This window comes from Cavia porcellus, unplaced genomic scaffold (genome assembly GCF_034190915.1).
Source record: "Cavia porcellus strain 051 isolate PalLab524CR breed Dunkin Hartley unplaced genomic scaffold, mCavPor4.1 scaffold_10, whole genome shotgun sequence".
Taxonomy (NCBI): domain Eukaryota; kingdom Metazoa; phylum Chordata; class Mammalia; order Rodentia; family Caviidae; genus Cavia; species Cavia porcellus.
Genome location: NW_026947493.1, coordinates 55,643,986 through 55,671,183, shown reverse-complemented (window position 1 = coordinate 55,671,183; position 27,198 = coordinate 55,643,986). Strand labels below are relative to the sequence as shown.

Genomic DNA, 27,198 nt, shown 5'->3' with positions numbered 1-27,198 from the left:
TAGCTTTTCATATGCAAAATAGCTATGTAAGGAGCCTGGTGTGGTGGCACACACCTGTAATCCAAGCATCTGGAGGCTAAACTAGGAGTTCCGATTGCCATGAGTTCAAGGCCAGCCGGGGCTACACAGCACATTACAAAGGGAGACCCTGCCTCAAAAAACCAAAAAGAAAAAAATAGCTATGTGAGTCTATTTACCTTGCCCTTTTCCAAAATAAAACAAAACTTTTTTAGTAATATAAAAATGAGTCATTCTACAATTATTTTTCTATTACTTTTAAAACATGAAACCAGGCATGGTGGTACATACCTATAATCCTAGCACTTGGAAGGCTGAGGTGGGAGGATCACCACAAGTTCAAGGCCAGCCTAGGCTACATACTGATTTCAAGGCCAGGTTCAACTGCAGAGTGAGCTTGTCTTAACAAAACAAACCTACTAAAATTCAAACTTAAAATTCATACATTTACTTATAATCTATTAATCCAATATATAGTAATCATGGGATAGCAGTTCACCTTTAATTTTCAACCCATTTCCCTAAGATGATTTCCAAGTGTAAATTAAGCACAAGCTTAATGACAGGAACTGTTCTTTAGTTTTCCTAAAACCTGTGTGGAATGTACAACCTGTGGCCTACCTTTTTTTCTTTTTCACCTTGTTTTCTGAGTGAAGAGAACCGTTATGGTTTGCATATAAAAGTTAATATATACACAACAAAATTTACTGTTTTTTTGTAACATTCAATGGGGAGGTGATGAGTTACAGGTTGGGTGTGCCTGCTAGAAATCCTAAAAAATAGATTGAATATAAATCATTGTCTACCTATTTAGTTAAAGTAGCTCTCTAAGAAGCACCAGGAGGTAGTCTGAGTCATTTATGCACTTTCATATAAGAACATACAAATAAAACCCCTCACAATACTTGCAATTTGAACTTGTTAGTACTAAGATATCTAAATTGCACATATATCAAATTTTACAAAGGTGTTCCCCCAACCCAATTAGTCTAAACTAGTACACTTGGAAGCAAATCTGAATTAAATGTCAGTCAATAAAATTCACAAGCCAGAAGCAGTTTAGTGCTCACAAGTTTATATTTTTAGGTTTGATAAAGATTCTTGTGTATTTTCTAAATACACAGACAAAACAGTTTTGGAAGTTTACATACATGTCTTAGGACATTTATATTAGGTAGGTAAATTACATTTTAAAAAATTGGTCTTCGTAAAAGATCCTCCCAGAGAGCTTTTACAAACAGCAGGCAGAAAAAAAAAAGTGTTCTTTTATGTTTACAGTGTTTAAAATGCTGATTCTCCCACTTCATAATGGCCTCCACCAGCCCTCTCCTTAGCCCAAAATTTTGTTCTTAACTGATGTCATAAAATTTGGGGCTAGAAAACATCTTTTAAAGTGTGCTTATCCCTAACACATTTTGAGAAGTGTTTAAAACTTCAGTTGAAAGCAGGGATACAGCAAGAAAAACAAAACCACTTTCCATTTTAAATACTAATGACTGTAAGAAAACGCCTTTTAGTTCTAAAAGTGTGTATTATGTACCATGTAAGTTTAAGGATCCGGGTGACCGAACGGCACAAAAACTTGGGTTCATTATCTAGTCCTTCAGTTTTTAAAAAATCACCCTTTTAAAAATGAAAATGCTGCAACCCACTAATAGCATGTGCTATCCTTGGGTTTGAAGTCCAAATGATAAAACAATTGTTTTATCAACAGGGAAGAATAATAAGGATGTTCACTTTGGGGGAAGGACACAAAATTCCTAACACAGTTATTTTATAGGCTCAGTATAAATCTCCATAGACAGACTCCTTAAAAGATTCTACCAAAAAAGTTTTTTAATGAGGCAGCAAGAGCACCTCCTAAAAAGCATGGCTTCAGAATCAGACCTGACCAAATCACAGCTCAATTACAGCTGTGTGAAATTAGGCAAGATTCTGAATCTCTGAGCCTTTCCTCATCTATAAAATGAAGACAATAGCACCTACTCAGAGGGGTGAAATAATGCATTTAACACAATGGCAAGTGTGGGCACTCAAAAAGCGTTTGTAATTTTTGGAATAACTACTCAGAACAGTGAATCTAAACCTTTTATGGTGTTCAGAAAATCATACAAGATAATGCTTTTGAAGTTTTAAAATTTTAACATTAAAAAACCCTGGTTTTCCATCAGTTTTTCCCCATAATACACTATTACAGTCGTCTTTAGGACTACTATATTGTATTAACACAAATCTAAGTCCAAATCCTTTCATCTCCTATTTTCTTCCTAACACCTTTTCTCTTGGCTCACACATGTTATTAAACAAGATGTATGTTATACGTAGGATGTACCAGTGTTCTAGGAATTTTCTCATCAATTAACTTATTCAAGTTCAATCTTCTCCACCACAAAGGATCAATTTAAATCTGCTACTGTCCTCCCCCAACAAAAATTTCAAAGCTGTGTCCAGGTTTCCCTTCCTGTAGTGTTTACTTTTTTTTTTAAAATAAGCTCTCAATTGCTTGAGATGCTAAAATTTAGCAAGTTACCTAGGCAGAAAAATAAAGAGCCAAAAACCATGACAAAAAGGTCTTCCCATATGAGAAGTAACTGTCTCAAGAATCCTACAAAATATGATCTTTATGAAAGGGCCTGTTACTACAGAGCAAATGTGAAAGTTTATAAACTTTCCCTTAATTAAAATTAAAAGCTCTAAAATATTACTCATTTAAAATATAAATTACAAGAGAAAACACTTCACCAAATGTATAACACATAATTCTGTCAGTTTCAGACAAAACTATGAGTACTCATTCCAACAATACCTCTCTGAGACCAGTAAGTCCTTAGTATCCATCCACTTCCTGAAATTGTTGTACTTTAAGTCAGAAAAAGAATATACTTAAAAAAATAGAAATGTCCAGTAGTATACCTTAGTACTAAAACTATTTTTTAAAAAAAGATCTAGAAGGGAAATAGGCAGTCCCTTGAGATCATGAAACAAAATAAGTTAGGCAGTCAGCAAGTAGAAAAATCTGTCAATTCTGTTTCTGGTAAAATGTTTACTTCAAAGAAATTTTTATATAGGCTGAGGCTAATATATTCAAGAGTATAAACATTTCTTTTCCTTTGGATTACCTAAAAACAAGCTTTTAAAATATCATTATGTCAGACGACTAAAAAATATAGCCAAATCTATCACAATACATTAAAAATTAATGGACAATTATAGAATATTTTAAATTAACAGTAACAAGCCACCTACATCAAACCTTTTTTCCAACTAAAACCAAAACAAAAGCACAACAACCCCGTAGTGTACCAAGTGTGTATTTTGATTTACTGTATGAAACCTAACAAAAATTTGGTCATAATTTACCAGATATACAAATATGATTTAAGTAATAAAAGAAAATTCAGTTTCAAGAGAGTAAGTTTTATACCTTGAGGAAAAGTAAAAGTACATTAAAAGAATGTAAAGCCAAGTCTGGTTTCTATGCAATAAGTGTCTAATAATGCAGATTTAGGTGGTTTTTTTAGATATATATCTTTGCTCTTTAATATATATTTATATATATAGACAGATCTACCAATTGTAAACTATGGTTTATTTTAAAGGAAGGGGATAAAAAGGGATGAGAGAAATCTTTATACTATACTTACATATTCACAAAGCAGAACATTTTATGTTTAAAATACCTTTTCATTGATATTATCTTTGCCCAACTAATTTCTATTTTGGACCTCACTAGAATTACACTTTATTCATTTCTCTAGAACACTGAGAATAAGATGACTACATCTTATTCAGTTTTAAGCAAAAAAATCCCAAAACTATTTCTCTGTCAGGCTTAATTATGTAGAAACCATAAGAAATTTTGAATGACAAAAGGTACAACTAACCTCAGAACTGGTTTTATACTTTGATTTAGCCAAGCAGAAACTTCATTGCCTAACAGTAAACCATTACTCTACTGAAATCAGAGAAACTGATACATCTTGTTTAAAAAATCAACTTTTCAACTTTGACCAGATGGAGCACCAAAAGGATTGTCATCGATCAAAGTATCTGCAATTTTCCCCACACAACTAGCATAATTTATTACCTGATATAAAATAGGAAAATATACTTGATTTTTATTTAAAGAAAGATGAAAATATGATGTCCCTCAATCTTATATAATATACAATATGCTCCCAATAAATGTTGTCTATGTTAATACATGAAATGTTGTTGAGGTTTTCACAATCAGCTAATTTGTCACTTAAATAAATCCAACAATATCACCTTTTGTACCCTGAAAAATTTAGTTAATAATAAAGCCTCTAGACAATTTATTTGTAAGACTTTTTCAGACCGCTAAATCATGGTGACTACAGAAAGACCATCAAGGGGTAGTGATTTTAAAGAATGGAAAAATAAATTAACTTAATAAATCAACAATAATTTCAAAAACTCAAAGTCCCAGTAAGTATGAAACAAAAGAGAATGCACATTTTGTGTGAATTTTAATGATAAAAAGGGCACAGGAATAGAAACCTGATATTTCACTTATATTGCATAACAAGCTAACCAAACTGGACATGGAAGATAAATTATAAAACAAATCACTTTACTTATTGTTCTTACGACTTTTTAAATCTGCTTTCTGTCGCTCAAATAAGGCTGAGGTATAGTACACTGGCAAAAATAGTTAAGAGGCAAACAAGAATAGTGCCAAAGTAACAGATACCCAAAACCAAATACCATGTAAAAACCATCATACAGTAACCATTTATCAGATCAGAGCAGCAGGAGAAAGTTACTTCTAAATCATAATCATTTCAGTGGTCTTTGTCAACTTTGCCACATTAACTTAGCAACATCATTCTTCATTTGTAAAATTCATGTCAAAAAAGGGAAAGGGGCTGGGGAAAGTCAGTTAGTTCATTCCAATAAATTACCTCTCCAGTTCTCATACACATGCCCATCAGCACAAAATTGAGAAATAATATCTAAGGCTAGGAGATTTTAAGTTATGAAGCAAATTAAAATGGAAAAAATTCAAGAAAATAGAACCAATGGGGTTGAAAAAGCCCCTCACTGAAAAAATCTGTATTAAAAAAAAATAAAATTAATAAAAATAAAAATAGAAATAAAACTCTACTAGTATACAAACTAGCCTGAGTGGTTTGATGGACAGAGTGATTGGGTCAACTGTCACTGTACTTCTATAAATGGGTTTTCTTCATTCATGTTAAAGTGGTACATGAATGTAAGCTATTAAGGACAGGTTCTATATATTCATAGGACCCAAATAGTTACTGTATATCCTATAAATAAAAATATTTTACTTTGATAACTGACTGAATATGTGGGGACTCCATGTAAGCAACCACATGGTTGTTTGCTGTACAGTCCTGTGCAAATATTAAAAAAAATTTTTTTTTTTTTTTTTTTTTTTTTTGCTATAAGGCTTTGACCCTACAGTTTTCACAGCAACATAACTACCATCCAGCATGTACCATATTTTGCAAGCCTTCAAGTTCAACAATCCAAATTGTCGATTCATATTATGTCCAAATGCAGCATCCTTGAGGAGTATAGAAGGTCAATTAATCATCCAGGGGCATACAAACATCTCCTGATTCATCCCATCGAGGTGGATCATTCTGATCTTCTCCATCATCAACCAGCTCTTCATCAGCTTCTCGTACTTCATTTTCCTCATATTCTTCATCCCGAGGGAATTCTGTATCCTGTCCCTGATCTACACCTTCTTGCCCTCCAGGTTGTGATTTATCTGCACAGTCTACACAAACACCATAGCGACGAGATCCATGTCTTATTCCAACACTGGCTGCTAACATGAAGATCTTCTTACACACCATACATTTGTATTTTTTATCCTTTGTATGCACCTAATTAAAGGGGGGAAAAATCCAATGTAAGGATAGTATAGAAACAGAATACATGTGAACCGCTCAAATTAAACATAACGAGTGAATACACCAATGCTTTTCAGATGAAGTTTGGTATCATTTCATAAATAATTTTTTGTTTAAAGCAATTTAAGAATTATCTTAAATTTGTAAATAATTATTAAAATGCTTTAAACTTCACAGGCATAATACAGTTTATCACAAATACTGATTTTATTCAAACTTACCAAGGAATGTCTTTTTACATGTTCTCTTCGAGTAAACAGCTTTCCACAAATATCACAGCTAAATGATCTCACTCCCGTATGAATGAGCAAGTGCCTTTTTAGTGTTCGTCTGTATTTGGCTACATAGCTACAATGAGGGCATTTTAATTTGTTCACCATGATTACAGATGATTCACCTTTAAGAATTAAAAAAATTAAAAAGCACTTATTAAATTTGCTATTAAGGCTTCAATCTCCCTAAAGCTAGCAATTAATATAGGTTTACAACTTATTTTTTAAAACCTAAAATATAGAAGCTTTTTATTGATAAAATGTACTTTAACATTCTGCAGGCATGACAATGCATGCCTGTAAACCCAGCACTCGAGAGACTGAGGCAAGGAGTGTGACTTTGAGGCTAGCCACATAAAAACTTCAGAGCCAGCTTAGCTACATAGCAAAAACTGGTCTCAAAAAGAAATTAAATAAATAAATCAGAATTCTATATTTGTTGAGGAGTGGAGAAGGGTTTAGAGAGTAGAATAATGGGGGGGGCAAGTTATATTATTTATAGGTACAAATTCTCTATGATGAATGTGATTATATACACCTAAAATGTACCAATAAAATCTGACTGAGAAAGAAGAATTTGCTATTTGTTTGGCTAACCAATACTTACCATTTTCCCAAGTTTCTTGTTTTGGCCAAGATTCTGGCAATAATCCATACTTAAAATCATTTGAAGCACCTGGTAGCAATCCATACTTGAAATCATTTGAAGTACCTGGTAGTAATCCATACTTGAAATCACTTGACAGGCCAGGTATCAAACCATACTTGAAATCATGTGAAGTACCTAGTACAATAAAGTTGATTATGAAGTAACAACATTAGTAAGTGTCTCTCTTCCTATAATCCCCAGCACTCAGGAGGTAAGGCTGAAAGATTGTGTTAAAATTGAGGACAGCCTGGGCTACAAAGTGAGTTCAAGACTAGCCTGAACCAAATAGTGAAACCCTGCCTCAAAAAAAGACCAAGAAAAAGAGAAAACAGAAAAACAAAAATATATTTGTATCCTAGTAATAGTGACACATCACAATACACATGAGCTAAATAAAAAACACCTTTTGAGCCTCCAGAACTGTTAGCTAACTAAATCTCTTTATATAATACCTAGTATCAGCTATTTCAATATTGTTAACAGCAAACAGACTGACAGAGGACAATGATTCTCCACCTTTGGACTTTTTGAACTGGTATTTAAGCAGCCTTTCTCACTTCAAGGCACTTATGTGTCTGAAAAACCTTCCCAAGATATATATATATATATATATATCTCGTTTGTGCAACAATACAGACTCAGAAGCTCAAACCCAAAATCCTGAAATCCTTTCATATCTGAGTTTTGAACACCCCATGATGCTCAAAGTTTTGAATCTTTAGATTAGAGATGTTCTACAGGTAAACCCAATACAAATATTCCAAAATCTTAAAAACTACAATATCTTTTTTTTTTTTTTTTTTTTTTTTTTTTTTTTTTTGTGCCGGGGATCAAACTGACAACCATGCATTGCAAGGCAGGCGCTTAATGCCACTAAGCTAAATCCCCAGCAACTCTAGTATCTTAAAGCACTTGTGATCCCAGACATTTAGGATAAGTTATAACTCAATCTGCAATAAAATTTTATTCCCAAGAACACTGTAGTCATAATAAAAGAATGCTTACCAAAACACATTTCATAAAAATGCATCTTATTGTATTCACTAGATATTTAACAATTGAGAAATTTAATGTATTTTCCTCTTTAGTGAAAGCATCAATACCCAATAAAGTAAAAAAAAAAAGTCTTAACGTTTCTTTTTCTTTTTCTTTTTTTTTTTTAGACAGGTCTCACTATGCAGCTCAGACTGGTCTCTAGTTCACTTTGTAGCCTAGGCTGGTCTTGAACTTGAAACAATCCTCCTGCCTCAGCCTCTCAAGTGCTGGGATTACAGGAGTGTACTACCACTTTGAAGGCTAATCTTTTACTTGCTTAAAATATATGAAAATCAAGCATAGTTTCCAAGAAATCATGTGAGGGCCAGGGATTTAGCTCAGTGTCACAAGCACCTGCTTGGCAAACATGAGGTTGTAAATTCAATCTCTAGTACTACCCCTCACTCCAAAAAAGAAAAAAAGAAATCATGTTACATGCCCCAATACGTTCAATTTAATATTTGCTACATAGATAGAATATACCTAAACTTTTGTAACTGCTAATCAAAGAATCAGAATTATGTATGGTAATGGTAAGAAACACTTTACAGAATACAAATTAAAAGTCTTCTGAAAATTCTTTACACCTCTTCTAATTCTTGTAACTAGCAGAGATTACTTACAGAAATTATAATCACTTGGATAAAGGTATTGTCATTATAATTCAATATATTAAGGTCATTAAGGATCTACTCTAAATTGGTTAGTGTTCAATACCTTTCTAAATATATTATTCCAGAATAGCAAACTAAGGAGAAAGCAATGTTCTTGATGTCCTAAGACATAAATTCTAAGACAAAAGCTGAACTCAGATACAAAAATACTAATCAATCAAAATGCCCACTTTCCTAAAAGACTCAAGGGGCTGGGGATTTAGCTCAGCAGTATAAGTGCCTGCCTTGAAAGCAGGCAGTCATGAGTTCGATCCCCAGTACCGATAAAAAGGAAAAAGACAAAAAAAGGAATGACTCAAACCAAGTGTTTACTTTTTTGTTATTTTTGAAGACAGGATTTCAGGCTAGCTTTGAATTCAACATGTAGCCCCAGCTTGGCTCAAACTAGCAGTGATCCTCCTGTCTCAGCCTCCTGAGTGCTGGGATTATAGGTGTGCCATAATGCCTGGCAAGGGTTTACTCTTTTGAGAATGAAATAAATATCATGGATTCTTTTCCATAGAAAATGTCTGAGTATGAATTTTTATTTTATGTATGAATTGACATTGCCCACTTAAACTCATCCTTGGACCAGATTTCTAAACCAAGAAAGCAAGTGTAATACTCTTGCTCTATTATCATTTGGGGGTGATGGTGCTGGGGATGGAACTCATGACCTTGCACTTACCAGACAGGCGCTTATGCCACTGAGCTAAATTCCCAGTTCTATTATCAATTTTCTGTACTAGCAAAAAATCTTCAAAATGCAACGCATCTGAACTGTAAAGTGCTAATTTCAAAACTAGTTTTATTTGGACAATTGAATGCAGATGTCTGGTGCTCTGGGTGACTGATTTGGGGATAGCAATGCACAATGTATGTATCACTGTTGTCTGGATTGTTAATTTTGAATTTTGTTGTATTTTTTTTTCTTTGAAATAAAATGGATTTTGAAAAAAAAAAAACTATTTCGAATAATCCAACTGTGAGGGAACCACAAGACAGTCTTTTTCAAAACTGATTCAAATTTGGCATGGTGACACACATCTGTAACACTGGTTTTTAGGAACTAAGGCAAGAGGATTGCTGTGAGTTCAAGTCAGCCTGGGCCCACAGTGAGACTCTTAAAAAACCAAACCAAACCAAATCAACCCAACTAAGCCAACAAAAAAACAAAAAATCTGTGGCTTTATTCTGTTCATTTAGAAGCCTGAGTTCTTTTGCCCTAGTGGTCTTCCTTTCCCTGTCAACTCTGAAAAGAATTTCAAGAATGTAGAAATTGAAGCATCAAACACCCGTAAGTCTTTACCTTTAACGTTAACTCTGCCATATGTTCTTTGTGTATTCACATACATACATTTTTACAAACTTTTAAAACTTTCTCTACTTCAAGCCCAAAAACAGCATATTATAATCTAGAGCAGAAATGGCAAAGCTCTCAGAAAGGAGAGCCCAAACTGCAAACCAAAACATACTTATGTATTGCAAAGTGTTAACCTTGCAATTAAACCTCAATACTGAGGTGTTTAGAAAACAAACTAATACATTAACATCTTTTGTCTTAAAAACAAATAACATGTATGTCATAGGTTCATCACCACTGTTCTAGAGCATTCTTCTCTACAAAACCACAGAAATTTAGTGTTGATGGAATCTTAACACAAACCATACATTCATATTTACAACTCTTCCCAAAATGCACCCTTTAATCCTCAAGTAATAAAGATCCACACTACATTTACACTGTCTCTTTTATTCTGCTTGTCTTTCATGACATGAATTTGGACCATCTATTACATAGCTAAATTTACTTAGATTTGTCTGATTTTTTCCTTTCATAACTAGATTCAATGTTTTGCAATACTACAACATAGGTTAATGATATGTGCCAGCCAATGCTGTCATTTAATTTGTGTGTAGTCACAGTAATATTTTTATTCAGTCAGTTCATATTGTTTCTCAGATTTTTTATTATTAAGATACCTCTTCTCCCTTCTATTATCAGTAATCTGTGGGATGATACCTGAGATCAGTGAATATGCCATTCTCCAGCAACTTTTTTGTTTATTTGAGATAGTCTTGCCATGTAGTTCAGGCTGGCCTTGAACTCACTAGGTAGAGTCCAGAATTTTGTGACAATCCTTCTGCCTCAGTCTCCTAAGCGCTGAGATTTCAGGCATGTGCCACCATATCTGGCCTTCCCAGACTTTTCAATCATAGAGAAACAAGATCGTTAATAGTGGCTGAACATCCACTGATGATCTTGAATTACTTCCTATGGGGGTAGTATACAATAGGTATTTCCCCAATTCTATCACTGTTCTACTAGCTTCACATTCTTTGGTAGAGAAGTTTCCCTTTTACACTATTTCATTGTACCATACTCACAGAAACTTTGTTTTGTGTGTATCCAGGTTTTCCCAAAGTACAGTATAGCTGGTACAAGTCACTCAACATTTTCTATGTCTATCAATACTTACAGTTTTTCATCATATATATTAGTCAATTGTTGTGGTAATTTCCTTTCCCATTTCACCCTCAGGTGTTATATAGGAGGTTATATGCTTTATTAGCTACTTTTTAATATTTATAAATTTTTAACCCATCCCATCTTATTATAATGATAAATGTATGCCCACATTCACAGCAGCTCAAGTCACAAATCTAAATTTAAATTTAGCTAAATCTTGGAGGTAGCCTATCAATGGATGAAGAAAATGTATTTTTACACAGTGGAGTACTACTACTCTCCCATAAAAAGATAAACTTAAGTCCTTTGTGGGAAAATGGGTGTACCTTGAAACCATAATGTTAAGCAAGATAAATCAGACACAACCCTACATATTGTGTAGTTTCTTATATGAGAAACCCAAAGTACAAATAAATTAAAAAGCAAAATAAAAGGAAACAGAGAGATAAATCTTTTGCCAAAGGAAAAAAAAAACCAAGGGATAAAGGGAGAAGGGGAAAAAGGAGGGGGAGGGGATAAAAAGATGTTATGTACATGTATTGACTCCCCATGATGAATGTAACCATTATGTACGGAAAACATGCACTGGTAAAAACTTAAATATTAAAATCAACCAATCAATAAGCCCACAAACAAAACCACAACTATCAACTTGTGTTTACCGTTTCCAAAGTTGTTATAAACAAAGCTACCACAGAGTAAATACTTACACATAAGGAAAGATACTGCATAAGGCCTCAGTAAAAAAGCAAAAAAACAAAAAACAAAAAATAAGCACATGCCCATCTTCAAATCCTATTAAATGTACTTTGCTAAAAATTTTATTGTACCTACCGGCGTCGCCTCCATCTTGAGCACACCAGGCTTCAGCCAACAGACTTGCATTTACACCATCTGGCCCTGAGAATAGAGCACCATCCAAATCTGAAAAGGACACACAGAATAGTTTACTTACAACCCACACTACAGCCACTGCCCAATATATCACTTTCCATTTGAATCATTTCTTAGGCAGACTAAATAAAAAGGATTATCTGCAAGTACTAGATATGTACTGTATGCTGAGCACTAGCTAGTGCAGAAGCAAGCCTAAATCAGAACAAAGCAGTGAAACTGGAGGACGGCAATCTGTGCCTGGCTTCACCACTGAAATGAGCTCAGCCTGAGAGTCACTTGGCACTATTGTCTGTTCACTTCCTGATTATCCTGCACTGCTCAGGCAGGTGCCCTTTCAACCACTTTCTTGTTTGTTGTGTTTTGTAGACTATTTTTTGCATATTTTTAAATTTAGAATGTTGTATTTGAAGTTTCTTTTATTTTTTTTTAATGGTACAAGGGATCGAACTCACGACCACACACTTGCAAGGCAGATACTTATGCTGCTGAGCTAAATAAACCCCCAGCCTATTTTCTTTTTTAATTTGTATTTGTGAAAAATAACCTTTTAAATTTTGTGCTGCAATCTGCAAAAACTCCTAAGTATATTAGATACAATTTTTACGCTTCTCCACAATTCAGTGATACTTTTACAATAAACAGATACATTTGGGACACAGACTAAGTGTACAGAAGGGACGTTCTGAAGAAAGCATAAAACTAAAAAAAGTTAGCATATCAGAGAAGTCTGTTATGAAGTGGAGAAAAACAAGACATCCCTTTATTGCTAACTACTCATAATACAAAAATGACAGAACTTGAAGTAACTAAAAAAATTACACTAGTGATCAATGATCCTAGCAATTCTATAGGTGATGTAGATAGCTGAACAACATCTAACAAGATGCCATGTAATAAAATAAAAGGAAAAATAATATAAAATACTTATGCGCTTTCTGGACCAAACAACATGGGATCTGTTATTTTTTCAAAACAAGAGGGTTCAAAAAGTCATTTACAGTTTAGATTAGATCCAACAGACCAAATAATTGAAAAACGTAAGATAGTAGAACACCAAGACATCCATCACTGATGTCTTTACCATTACTTTTACAGGGTAAACATTTTATTAAAATTGTACCTCCCACAGAAGGGAAGGCTAATATAACAGTGTATAGTGTGTTGATGAAAGACAGATAATAATGCAAGAACAATTAACAAAGATACCAGATACTACTGTCCAGATTCTAATGTTATTGAATAGGATATACTATTCACAGAAAGATGCAATATATTTGGTAATATTGTTGTTTTAATATTTCCTAATGCTTCTGTAATTCCAGCAACCTGAAGCTGAGGCAGAGGACTGCAACAGTTTGAGGTTAGCCTGGGCTACACAGTGAGTTCAGGACCAGCCTGAGCTAAAGTAAGACCCTGACTCATCACCCACCCACCCTGCCACCAATTCCTATTATATTATAAAAGTTAATAGAAAAAAATATGCAATTTTTGGACATCTTGTAAATAACTGGACTGGTATGTGGTTATCTTTGTCTTTCTAATGTCTGAAATATGTTTTCCAATTTATTAAAAAGATAACAAATCATACCTTTCAACTGGTGTTTTTGACTTGCTCAAAATATTTGGAAAACTAATGCCAGAAATCATTGTATATGCTAATACCTTCAATTAAATATTATTCATTATGTTAAGAATAAAGTGGAAAATATACCTAAAATAATTTACAAACTGATCATCTAAGGTTCAGACAGTTTTCAATCAAATGAACATGGGCACAATGAAAACTTAAAATACAGTGCACTGGTTAGGAATGAGCAGTAAAAGTCAAAGTGCAAGAATGAAAGAAGTTTTTTAAAAAGTCAAGAAGAATTAAGTGCCAGTCCTAGCTGTGTTACTGCTAAGCGACTGTCTGCCTGTCTGTCTCCTCAATGACATCCACAGAATAGAAATTAAATTGCTTAACAATGCAACCCAAAGCCAGGATGGTGGTGTATGCCTGCAACTCTAGCACTCAGATCCCTGCAAGTTTGAGGCCAGCCTGGGCTACACAAAGCAACCTTATTTTTATGATTGTGATACTTCCAGTTAAGTACAAACTACAGTACAACAAGTTGGTAGTTCTGTATTGATTTTAAAGAGAGAAATAAAAGCCAGCATATAGGGAAAGATTTCAAAAAAGAGGTCATCATTAAGAGTTAATTTTGAGGTATAAAAAAGGTGTAGAAGCAACATAAAAAGAAAAAAAGGCAAGTCAATGAGAATAATTCTTTAATCTGTACATTTCCTGTAAATCTAACTCCAATGCCCTCAGTGCTACTCTTTAAATCAACTAGTGAGAAGTGTTGTCTTTGCTTCCAAATTGTAGTGTTCATTTCCCAGGTGAATTTATTTTGTGTTTCTAAAATGTAAATTTTTAAATTCATTCACCATAGCTTTTAGGATGAACTTCAAACTTTTTAGTTTAATATCTAGGTTTCTGCTTCTGACTCCATCATCTCAACTGTGTCTTTCCTGCCTCTCACCCCCATCATACTAAGCTACATTCCTCCTCCATTATGTTTTTTGCTACTTTGCTCAGCCTGAGCTGGAACTGATGATTCTCCCAGTGCTGGATTACAGGTGTGTATTACCATCCACACACTTCTGAAAATGTTTTTAAAATGTCCTCTAACAATTACCACCAGCACCTCTCATGTAAAGACTTACTTATTTCTGTCTCACCCATGCTTGACTCTTCTGGCTCCCCAACATCCAAAATTAAACAAAACATGAAAACAAGTTAAAAATTCTTAGTAAGGCACAAATTCTCTGATGATCAATATGTATATTTAAAATGTATCAATAAACTCAACAAAAACAAATAAACAAACAAAACAAAGGATTTTTTAAGCCAGACATCGTGACTCATGCTTATTATGCTAGCACTCTAGAGGTGGAGGCAGAAGGATTGCTGAGTTTGAAGCCAACCTGGTCTACATGGGGTAGAAGGCAGCCTGAATTATGTAATGAGACTCTGTCTCAAAAACCAAATCAAACCAAACAACCCCATAAAACTCCAAAAAATAAACAGGCAAATAAACTATTACACAATACAAAGGAACTTCACACAGCAATGGTTCTCATGTATAGTTATAAAGCCTCAAAATCACCAAACAACTTTGGCACTGCACTAGAGGACAGTAGAATTACATGATTATGAAAATGTAATAATATAAAATGGTGGTCAACTATGCATAGTAGGTCATACCAAGTCTTGCACAACGTGGTAAGGACTTGACCATTTTTTCAGAGGGGATAAAAGGATACAGATCTATTTTTTAATAATACTAGGGACTGAGCTAAGGGAGCACTGAACTACATCCCTATCCCTTTTTATTTTTGAGATAAGGCTTTGCTAAATTCTCCAGGTTGCCTTTCCTGCCTAAATTTCTGAAAAGATGGGATTACAGGTGTGCATCACCACACCTGGCTGCATTAAAGAATTTTAACAAATTAAATGTTTTAACTCATTTGCCTTTTAAAAGAACTACTTATTGCTGTGGCTATAATGAATTGAAGGAGTATGAAGAGAGGCAGGTAGGCCAGTTATTTCAGCAATGCAGACAAGGGTTGAGGGTGGCCTTGATTTTTTTTTTTTTATGACAATGGCAAAGGGTGAAAGTGGGTGAATTTAAGACTACTTGTGGGAGAGTAGAGCTGGGCTTGACTGCACACTGAATGCTGGAGGAAGGGGGATAAGGTAAAGAGGGAATCTAGAATATACTGTACTAAAGGTAGGAAATGAAGCCAAGGAGGTAAGCCAGACAGGGGTAATATGATGTGTTAGTGGTGAACAAAACAGGGTTTGTGATACACTAGAGAGACCCAGGTGGGGTGCTAAGTTTAAATTCCAGCTCTGCCACTTCTCAGCAGTCAACCAGGTCATTTTGCCTGTTAATGTAGTCTCAAATTTTCTATATCAGCATTATTAGGGAACCTTGTTGTGCCAAGGAAATTCTCGGGCCTGCCCTAGACCTACCAAATTGATTTGGAGATGAGGCTCAGAAATCTGTATTTTAGCAAGCCTTCTAAAAAGCAAAACAAAACAAGCCTTTTAATGACTCTGATGTTTATTAGGTTAAGTAGAGTTCTACTATAAAAATGGTAGGTAAAAAGACATCTGACCTAATTTTTTTAATTTTAGTTTTCAAGTAGAAAAATTTTACAGCAAATTTTTTCAAGTTTTTCAAGTAGAAAAATTTTACAGCTCTGGCATTTGAGTTGGAAAAATGTCTGATTTGTCAGGATATTAACAGCAACAATACCATAGCAGTGAGCAGATGAAATAATGAAAAAAAGAAAGACTATTGAAGTATATTGAAGAACTCTAGCATTTAATGAGCTAGAAAAAGATGAGTAAGTCTTTCAGGGAAAAAGTAGTCTATTTTGTTAATGCTGCCTAGAATTACATGAGAAATGAAAATATGTATTACTTTTATTTCATTCAAAAAGCACCCAGATGCTGGGCATGAGAGCACTAGCATAATCTAAGCATGAAGGCAGGCTAAAACAGGAAGGCCAAAGTTTAAACCCAGCTTGGGCAACACAGCCATCAGGAGAATCTTGTCTCAAAATAAAAATGTTTTATGTTCCCTGGTACCCCCCCCCCCAAAAAAAAACCTTTTAAACAGGGTTGGGAGTGTAGCTCAGTGTGAAGGCCCTAAGGTTCAACTCCCAGAGCCTCATTCCATAAAAACAAACAAAAAATCCCAGTGAAATGGGACAAACAGAAACAATCAAGGATGATGAAGTTTTGAACAGAAGAAGACAGATAATAGATACAATACAGATAATCTTTTTGAGGAATTTAACTATCAAAAGGATATAAAACGGGGCTGGGGATTTAGCTCAGCGGCATAAGCGCCTGCCTTGCTAGCAGGCAGTCGTGAGTTCGATCCCTGGTACCGATAAAAAGGAAAAAGACCAAAAAAAAAAGGATATAAAACAAGTCAGATGTAATCAATCCCAGCACTGGGGAGGCTGAGATAGGAGGCCAGAGGACTGCTGCAAGTTCTATGCCAGCCTAGGATACACAGTGAGTTCAAGGCTGGCCTAACTACATGGTGAGACTCAGTATTAAAAAAAAAAAAAGTAACAGTGCAGATAGTACTTACCTGACTATTGTGCCTTACTGACATTTTGATTAGGACTACATTAAATCTGTAGACTGATTTGGGAAGTATTGATTTTAAAAAATTAAAGCTTCCATACTATGAACATAATATACCTTTTTATTAAAAAAAGAACATTTTGCTTTTTGCACTTTGTATTATTAAATAAAGCTTAGTCTCAACAAGTACTTGAAAAATAATTTCTCAATTTTTTAGTCTCTAATTACACTAAAATAAACCCATAAACTGAAAATATTTTACTGAAATTTAGTGGCTTTGTTTTCTTAAAAAGTTAAGTTGGAAAATAAAATTCAGACAGGCATGGTGGGGCATGTCTATAATCCCCCTTACTCAGAAGGTAGAGGCAATAGGATAACATGGATTGAGTCTAGCCTGGCCAATTTAACAAGACTGTTTCAAAATACAATTAAAAAAAAAAAACAAAAACGGGCTGCAGAGTGCTTGCCCAGCACACATGCATGAGGCCCTTGGTTCAACTCCCAGTAATACCACCAGAAGGTGTGTATGTGGGTACCCATTTAAAACACCCAAACTACTAGGTTTCTTAATCTCTGGGGAAAAAGGGTATGTAAACAGATGGCATTTCTATTCTAGTAACAGTCTACAGAGACTTGCTAAAGGCTTTTATCAACTACTTCTTACAAGAAGCATGTATTTGCTCTCTCAACCTAAAGCATTAGAATTTAATCGTACCATAGATGCTAAGCACAGAATTTCTTTTCAAAAGCTTACTAAAGAGCAAATACATTTTTCCTTTTCCTGTACCGTATTTCCCCTCAAAAACAAAAGCATACCCATAATACAGGTAGCAAATTATACTCTCTCTCTTCTGAAAGGCACCAACTACTTGGTTTTGATATAAATAAAAAAGATAACTCAAAATAGGTGGGCTCTTCCTGGCTGACTCAAGTTTTCATCAACAGCATGCTTGATTTACGGATCAGTATTTATTTCTCTTTTTAACCTCATTCAAAACCAGGCAAAGCATTGAGCAATTTATGATTATGCTGCTATGAATATAGAGGCCAACCAACAAACTCATTTGACACAGGAATGAATTTTTCTTTACTAGGAAGCATGACAGTAACTCTCAGTCATCACCTTTTTCTCTAAAATTACAGGATTAAATATGAATGAAATGAAATAACAGGGTTACAAAATAAAAGACTTGATTTTGGGGTAGTGAAAATCCCACTACGAGATATCACTTTATTTAAACTTTAAATACTTTTTAGTATTTCTTTGCAATAGGCAGAAACTGTCCTAAAGATTTCTTAAAATATTAGTTTCACAGTATGACAGTTAAAATAACCTGATTAGGAGCACTATGTGTGGAATATACTATTTAAATGACCAGAACTAAATGTTAAACAATCTGTTAATTTACTCTACCTTTACAAATTAACAGCAGCCCCCTCAAAACGAAAACAAAATTTTACATCCACCAGTGAAGTCCTCTCATAAATTATGTCATTTAACTTTTACTACCCATCTGTGTAATAGTAGGAATACTTGTATCCTGGACTTTATTTATAAGGACACTAAGGTGCAGTGAAGTTAAATAACAAGCTAGTAACAGAATTGCACAGTTTAGAAAATATATTTTCATTGTCTTCTTGTTTATCAGGAGCACCAAGTTGCAGGGCTTGATACATAGCAGGTAATCAAAAAATCTGGGTAATTTGCAATCCTGGGAATGAGAGTGCAGGATTATACTCAAAATTATTTCTTAGTGGGTGATATCTCATATACTGTACTACATTTATCTAAATGAACAACAACAACAAAAAAATCTTCACTCTACGCTAAACCAGCACTCATTGTGTCTTTCTAGTTCTTAATGGAACCAAGATATTAGGCTATAATTGTCCTTTACAACAATACATTTCTGTCTTTTGAGACAGTGTTTCACTATGCAGTTTAGGCTGGTCTTCAAACTCACAGTGATTTTCCTGCTTCAATCTCTATAAAGTGCTGGGCTTACAGGCTTGTACTACCACACCTGGCCCATTTTTGTCTCTCGTAAAACAAACTCTAAACTTCAAACTTGTTTCTTTCTGATTATCCATGTACTGCAATTTGTAAAAAATGTCATACTTAAAAATGTTAAATGTTATTAACAAGCAATGAATACGAGAAGAGTAGAAGACTGGTATAAATTTCAGTCTACCAAAAAAGCATATTCACGTAGCTTTTTCACATGGAAGATAATAGCAACATTTAAAAGTGATATTAGTAATTGAAAATACCAAGTAAATTACAGTAACTCACCTGTGAAGGCTGAATTTGACAGGACTGAGTTAAAAAGACAATCGCCCCACCTACTTTTGGGTCTCAGGATTCAATAATTCAAGCATGACGCAAGTATAGATATTTTTTGTTGTTGTTTTTAGCTTTTGGAGATAGGGTCTCACTATAGTTTAGCCTGACCTTGAAACTTCCACATGACCCAGGCTGGCCTGGATCCTCCTGCACGCTGGGATTATAGGTGTGCAGCAACACCATGCTCAGCTCTTCCAATTTTGTTAAAATACAATTGTAGCACTCTCAAATGACAGATATTATCAGAAATACTTTTCATCTTTCATTATCATATAAATACTGTATAAACTAGATTCAAGTTTTTCTCTTCTGCACATTCAGAACTAAAAGCATGTCTTATTGTTTTCATAAATAGGTACCTTTCATTTTTCCCCTTTCAGTAAATCCAGTTAACAAATGTGTGCATACACACAAACACCCATGCACACTCTCACAGTTCCTGTAGCTCTCTACAACATGCCATTAACTTTTCCTTCATTCTTAAACTAATTCTCTCAAGTAACTGCACTGACTTAGACTGGGCCTCATAAACTTTTTCTTTGTATTATTCAAAATGACTTATTTCTGCCAAAAAATAATTCCTAACAAGTCTCACCAGTTCAACCCTCAAATTCATGCAATGTTCTCCAATATGTAAATTCTTAGGTATAAACAAATCAAATATCTAGTTTAAAAAACTTTTTTTGTTTTTGAGGCATGGTCTCATTATGTAGTTCAGGCTGGCATTGAACTCGCTATGTAGGCCTAGGCTGGCACTGAACTCACTATTTAGGCTCACAGTGGCCTCAAACTCCCAGCAATCCTCCTACCTCAGTCTCCCAAGTGCTGGGACTACAGGCCTGTGCCACCATGCCTGGGGCTAGTTTAAAAAACTCTTGTTTCAGTTTGTAAAATAAAACCCACAATTCAAAATATTCCAGTAAGAAGGGGAACAGAGGGGGGTAGAGAAGGAAAGGAAAGAAAGGACAAGGAAAGAAAAAAAATCAGAAACAGCTTTTACAAGTAAACAGAGGAAAATGCATTGAAGGGAGGGGAGGAGAATAGAAAAAAAGAAACAAGATACATCATGTACAGGTACAAATTATCTATGATGAATGTGACCACTATATATACACCCAAAATGTACCAATAAAATTTTTAAAATGCAAAAATAAATTCACAATTCATTACCATAACATAACAAAGATAATTACAAAGGAACCCTAACCTACCTCACAGCCTTGCTACAGTCCTGTTCTTTTTCCTAATTACAATATTCTCATTTCCTGCCACCTGGAAGTGAATGTTGTCCTCCTTTCTCTCCTGGAAAACTACAGTGCTATACAGAACAAGATCCAACTCTTACTGCAATCTTCACCAAGCTTCTCTAACTCTGCTGAGCAGTTAGGGGTTTCCCATTGTACCCTTTGCTATAATTATTCTTTTAAGAGTTTGCTTAATTATAATCATTAACGTGCATTAGTTGTACAGATTAATGAGTTTCTCTGTGACAATTCTATCCCTGTATATACTGGCTTTGAATCTATCCTCCTAATTACTTTCTTTTACCTCTCATCCTTCCTTACTAGTCCCTCTTCTACTTACAAGTTGCATTATTTTAGCTTCCGCATAAGAAAAAATAAACTAAAGAGAATAGAAAAATGATGACAGACTATTCTATTACTATCATCCATTAAAACCTAAATACTGAAGCCAGGCATGGTGCCATACACCTGTTAGAGGCTAAGGCAGGAGAATCACCTCAAGTTTGAGGCCAGCTTAGACTACTTAGCAAGAGACCCTGTTCTCAAAAAAAAAAAACAAACCAAACAAACTTAAATATTTGAAATAGACTTATTTAATTTTAACCTCATTAACTCTTATTTCTTTTAAAATCTGTAACAGACCTTTGAATTTCCAATTATAAACTTCAAATGAAAATGACTTAACATTTTGACTTGTTCATCTTTTACAGCATATGTCATCCTAAAAGGATGCTTGAAACATTTAACTGAGAATCTGGACTTGCTAAGAAAAATAGGAATCCAGGTCCTCTAGGATGAAATGGAGATTGAAGAATTTTTAAAAAGTAATAATAACTACAACACTGTAGTGAAATCTGGGTAGCACTCTACAATCAAAACATTAACATTTCTACCACAAAACATGAGTATTTACATTGAAAGATGTTTTTTAAATAACTAGTTTTATAAATGAGTTCCAAAAATCTTAGTGGTTTTATAACCTTTATGGTTTCAGAACTATAAGCCTGAAGTTTTACTTCTTTCCAATTGGAAAGATCTTTGAGGAGATACATAAGGCTAGTTAATTGGCAAAACAGCCTAAAGGACCAGGGGTTAGCTCAGCAGCACAAGGTTTTGAGTTCAATCCCTGATACCTCCCCCGCAAAAAAAACCTTAGCCTAAAGCCCAAGTCTCCTTTATCAAAACTGTTTCCTTTTTTAAAATTAAAAAAATCATTCATCCACTATACTTCAAACAGTAGAAGTTCTTAAATCAGATAACCTATTCTCAAAACTTCAAGTGTTTTAAAAATATGATCATTTAGAAAGTACTTCAAAATTCTGCCTGCCCCAAAGTAATACCAACCATCAATTATCACCTAAAACATAAAACAGGGGCTGGGGATTTAGTTCAGGGGCATGAGTGCCTGCCTTGCAAGTGCTCAGTCGTGAATTCGATCCCTGGAATCAAAAAAAAAAAAAAAAATCCCACATAAACCAGTAGAAGATAACTAGCACCTAACTATAATTAAAAATATTGCTACAGTTGTAATAATTACTTCCAATATATGCCATTAGGATTCCTTACATCTGTTTGAATATTTTTCTCAAAATTGCTTTCTAAATATTACGTCATATGCTTTTTAACCAAAAGGTAAATTACACAAATGGGAAATGTAAGAGCTTAAACTTGATTTCAACTCTACATGTAAGGCTTAATACAAATGAACAAATGCTGTAAAACTGTTTTGTCTCATCAGAAGTAAAGGTGAGAGACAGGAACTTTAAATTTTAAAAGAACTGCTTGGCTTCTGATCAAGTAAAATTATCTTGTATGTGAATATTTGGGTGGCATTAAGAAAAAAAAAAAAAAAACCGTTACTCAGCTGGGCGTGGTGACTGAAGCAGGAGGATCATTGTGAAGTTCGAGACCAGCCTGGGCTACAAAGTGAGCTCAAAGCCAGCCTGAACTGCCTATCAAGACCCTGTCTCAAAAAGACAAAAAAAAAAAAAAAAAAGAAAGAAAGAAAAAAAAAAAAAACATTAGTTATCTACACAGAAGCATGTCAACTCTTACCAAAGATAAAAACTGTTGGGCATGGTGGCACATGCCTGTAATGCCAGCGCTCAAGAGGCTGAGGTAGGAGGACCGCAGTGTTTAAGGTCAGCATGGGCTAGCTATGTAAGTGAGTTCAAGGCCAGCCTACATTACACAATATGACTCTTCCCAATCCCACCTTCCCCCCAAAAAGATGAAAACCACTGTATGTAATAAGCTACTACAGCCATTTACTAGAAACATTTAAAGAAACTGCCCATTATAATACATGGTGTCAACTATAAAATTCACTTGAGAACGTTTCAACAGTCAATATCAAGAAGTTTGCTGTCCTACAGAATGGATTTCTTCCTTCTGAAATAAAAGTTGCTTAATATCTTGATTGTTAAGATCAATTGAAGACTTAATTATGGCAACCTTATATATATTCATAACTAGCACTTTCTAAATTTCTTTGCTAATTTTTACCTGTATTCTGGAAATCTGTCAAATTAAAATCCGTACAAAATGAAGTATGTAAGCATGTAACACATTCTATTACTTTTTTTTTTTTGTCTTTTTATCGGTACCAGGGATCGAACTCACGACTGCCTGTTTGCAAGGCAGGCGCTTATGCCACTGAGCTAAATCCCCAGCCCCCATTCTATTACTTTCAATAAGTGCAATTTGCTTGTTTGATCAATATAAATATAAAAATCTAGATTCAGAAAACAAAATTCCATGCCCAAAGTATCGAAAGATCAAAATTGGAATTAACACCTGCTTTGCTCTGATTGACTCTTACATGGACATACTGTTATAATTCTATAATTTAATTCAGTGTTTCGTGGTTGGAAACCATCAAGACAAGGATTTAAAATTTTCACATTATCAAAACACATTAAAGACCCCCTGTCTGACTACTCAGATTTTAGATTTTGTGAGTTTTCGTTATTCCTCAATCAAAATTTTTATTAAGCATCTGAATACCAGCCAACACTTCCAAATTATATAGCAAGAGAACATTATTAAAGCTATGATTTACAAACAAACCATAGACATATGGCCCAGCATGTTCTAGGCCTATGGTACAAACTTCAGTGTCAGGAAAAAAAATAAGGGAGGGACTCAATTTTAAAAGACAAATCTACCAATTTAGTGGCTAATGGCAAGTTTTAATGAGATGGTACTAAATGTGAAACTTTTTATTGGTGAAATGATGTTGGGAAAGGCCTTAACCTTGGCACACTATATGTTCCACATTAGACCTTTTCTAGAAAGAGTCAATGCCTTGTATTCACAAGGTGGGGAGAAATAACAACCTAGAAAAACGGGAATTCAGGAAAACCTTTTAATGTCTTAATATTTTAAGGGTTACCAAGTAGAATACAGAGATTAGAGATCAGGTTCAAATTATAGTACTCACAAATGGCAGAATTAAGCTGGGCATTGTGGTACATGCCTGTAATCCCAGCACTCCAGAGGCTGAGGCAGGAAGATTACTACAGATTCGAGACCAGCCTGGCTAATTTTGTCATGCCTAAATCTTATAATCTGAACAACTACTTCTAAAATAACAATATGAAATATATTAACTAATGTTAATTTTTTAAAAATTCTGTATCATTTCTATTGTTTTGATTTTTAAAATAAAAAAAATTTAAAACCCAAAAAACCCAAAGAGCTCAAGGTTAGCCTGAACTGCATAGCAAGACCCTGTCTCAAAAAGACAAACAAAAGCAGAATTAGTTATGGAGAAGCAAATTTCCACTAATATAAAATGATTTCTTAATAATGGTCTCCCCCTACTAGAATAGCAAATGCAATCCTGGGCAACAAAGGCAAGCACAACAATCCTTGACCTGAAATTATACTATAAAGCTACTGTGATAAAAACAGTGTGGTACTGGCAAAAAAAGAACTGAAGATCAGTGGAACAGATTAGATAATGCAGAAACAACTCTCAGACACACTAAGTCACCTTATCTTTGACAAAAGTACCCAACTCACTGGAAGAAAGCAAATCTCTTTAATAAATGGTGCTGGCTGCCAGGTGTGGTCGCACACTCCTGTAGTCCCAGCACTTGGGAGGCTGAGGCAGGAAAACTGTTTGCAAGTTTGAGACCAGCCTGGGCTACAAAGTGAGCCCAAGATCAGCCTGAACTGCATAGCAAGACCCTGTCTCAAAAAGACCAAAAAAAAAAAAAAAAAAAAAAAAAGGTGCTGGAAAAACTGGCCCTACACATGCCAAAGAGTAAGCTTGTACCCACATCTTTCACCAAGGACTAACTAACTTTGAAATGGATCAAAGATCTAAATATTAAAACAGAAATATTAAATCTGATGGAAGATAGAATAGGTAAAACTCTTAAAGACACTGGTGTGGGCAAAGACTGTATGAACAAAACCCCAATTGCACAGAAACTGTCACAAAGAATCAAAAACTGGGATCTCGTCTTACTGAAAAGACAATCCACAATGTAGGAGAAAATGTTTGCCAAGTGTTCCTCAGACAAAGGATTATTATCGAGAACACATAAAGAACTCAAAAAAAAAAAAAAATGAGTCCTCCTAGATTTAAAAATCCAACTGAAAAAAGTATTTGATGAATATACACTTCTCAGATGAAATACAAACAGCAAATAAACATATGAAAAATGTTCAACATCACTAATCATTCGAGACACAAATTAAAATAACAGTGATTCCACCTCACCCCAGAAAGAATGGCTAGTACCAAGAAATCAACCAATAACAAATGCTGGAGGGGCTGTGGAGAAAAAGGAACCCTTCTCCACTGTTGGTGCTACCACTATGGATATCAGTGTGGAGCGATTCCTCAAAAAACTAGGATTGGAGGTCCCATTTGACCCAGCTATTCTCTTTTTGGGTAACTTCCCAGAATAATTTAAAACATCATACCACCATGATATATGTGCATCCATGTTCATAGAAGCACAATTTGTAATAGTTAAATCTTGGAAATAACCAAATACCCATTGACTGAGGAATGGATAAAAAAGAAGAGATATTTTTATACAATGGAGTAACAGCCATAAAGAAGGACAAATTTGAGATTTTTATAGGTAAATGGATGCAACTTGAGGTCATAACTCAAGTGAAATCACACACGCATGTGTAAACACTGTATTGTCTCACTAGTGTATAGATCATAGTTAGTTAAGATAGTTCTACTACTGAGAACTCAGAGGGCTGAGTTCACTGAAGAAAAAGGTTTGTGCTTGTACTGTTTGGACAAATAAATGCAGATGTCTTGTGGTCTGAGTGACTGACTTGGACATGCAATGCACAATGTATGTACCATTGTTGTCCTGATAGCTGTGTTTTGAAATTTTTTCTTCTTCTTGAAATAAAAGTGGATTTTTAAAAAAATGGTCACCCTACACACCAAAAGACTGCTTAAGAAAATAAATCTTTCCCAGATGTGGTAGCACAGGCCTATAATTCTAGCACTACAGGAATGGAGGCAGGAGGATCAAGAGTTTGAGGCCAGTCTGTGAAAGACAGAAGAGACAAAAGAGGAGTTTCACACCAAATAGTTTCATTGGAATACCTTCACATTCATTTACATTTTGCTCATGACTACTGTCCCATTACAACTGATAGAGTTGATTACCTGATCTCATGGTCAGCAAAACCAAGTATCACCAGTTTTTCACCTTCACAGTAAAAAAAATCTTCCAACTCCTGGTTCTATGACTTATTATGCCTTAACTATAGTGCTTTTTTTGGGGGAGTGGGGGAAACCTGGGAATGAACTTAGAACCTCACATTTGCCAGGCAGGCGCTGAGCTAAATCCGTGGCCCATAATGCTTTCTTAAGACCCATTTTTTTTTTTTTGCCCTCAAATATTGTATTTAGAGGCATTAAAAAATTGTAAAAAGCTTTCACAGTTGGAATGTAGCCGATAAAACCAAATCTGACTTTAAGCAAGATCTCAAGGTGCTGTAAGTGATATAAAGACATAACTGTGTTTTACAAGAGAGATAAACTGATAATCAACAATTTATGAAAGACCTACACTATAAGGATGCCATAATTTATGTCAGACCTACACTACTGATATAAGGATGCTAAGATGCTAACAAAATTGCTAGTAGTGTTGCTCCTTTTTCGAAGTATGCATTATGGTTCAAAATTATTGTCTTTCCAATAACATTCTAATAACATTAAAACATTCCAATTATAGATGGTCATAATTTTAATAGGCCGGAGCTCGGCAAGTTTGAGGCTAGCTTGGGTTACAAAGTGAGTTCAAGGACAGCCTGAACTGCATAGTGAAAAACAAAAAGATGAAAAATAAAAAGACAGAAAGACCTAATTTTAATAGAGTTAGTAGCTCTAATTAGCTTTGTCAAACTACTGTCAAAATATCTTATTCTTTAAAGGAAATTTCCCGTGTGTGCATCTGCAACTGCAGGTATGTAATACTGTATACTTAAACACTACAGGGTTTCTACTATTCTAGAATAATCCATCAGCTGAAAGCCAATGCAGCTCTATTTCTGAGAACTCTTGTA

General features: G+C 34.6%; 1 protein-coding gene across 2 annotated transcripts in view; it reads right to left on the bottom strand.

The window, feature by feature from the left end:
* Positions 1 to 1,076: 1,076 nt before the first annotated feature.
* Zbtb10 (zinc finger and BTB domain containing 10) overlaps positions 1,077 to 27,198 on the bottom strand; it is a 41,145-nt gene continuing 15,023 nt past the window's right edge. For both annotated transcript variants that reach the window (XM_023561678.2, XM_063257492.1), the window contains 4 exons: positions 11,841 to 11,930; positions 6,807 to 6,983; positions 6,149 to 6,324; positions 1,077 to 5,900 (listed from right to left, as the gene is read on the bottom strand). In XM_023561678.2, coding sequence (XP_023417446.2) covers positions 5,595 to 5,900; positions 6,149 to 6,324; positions 6,807 to 6,983; positions 11,841 to 11,930 — 749 coding nt within the window. In that variant the 3' untranslated portion in view covers positions 1,077 to 5,594. The remainder of the gene's footprint in view (positions 5,901 to 6,148; positions 6,325 to 6,806; positions 6,984 to 11,840; positions 11,931 to 27,198) is intronic.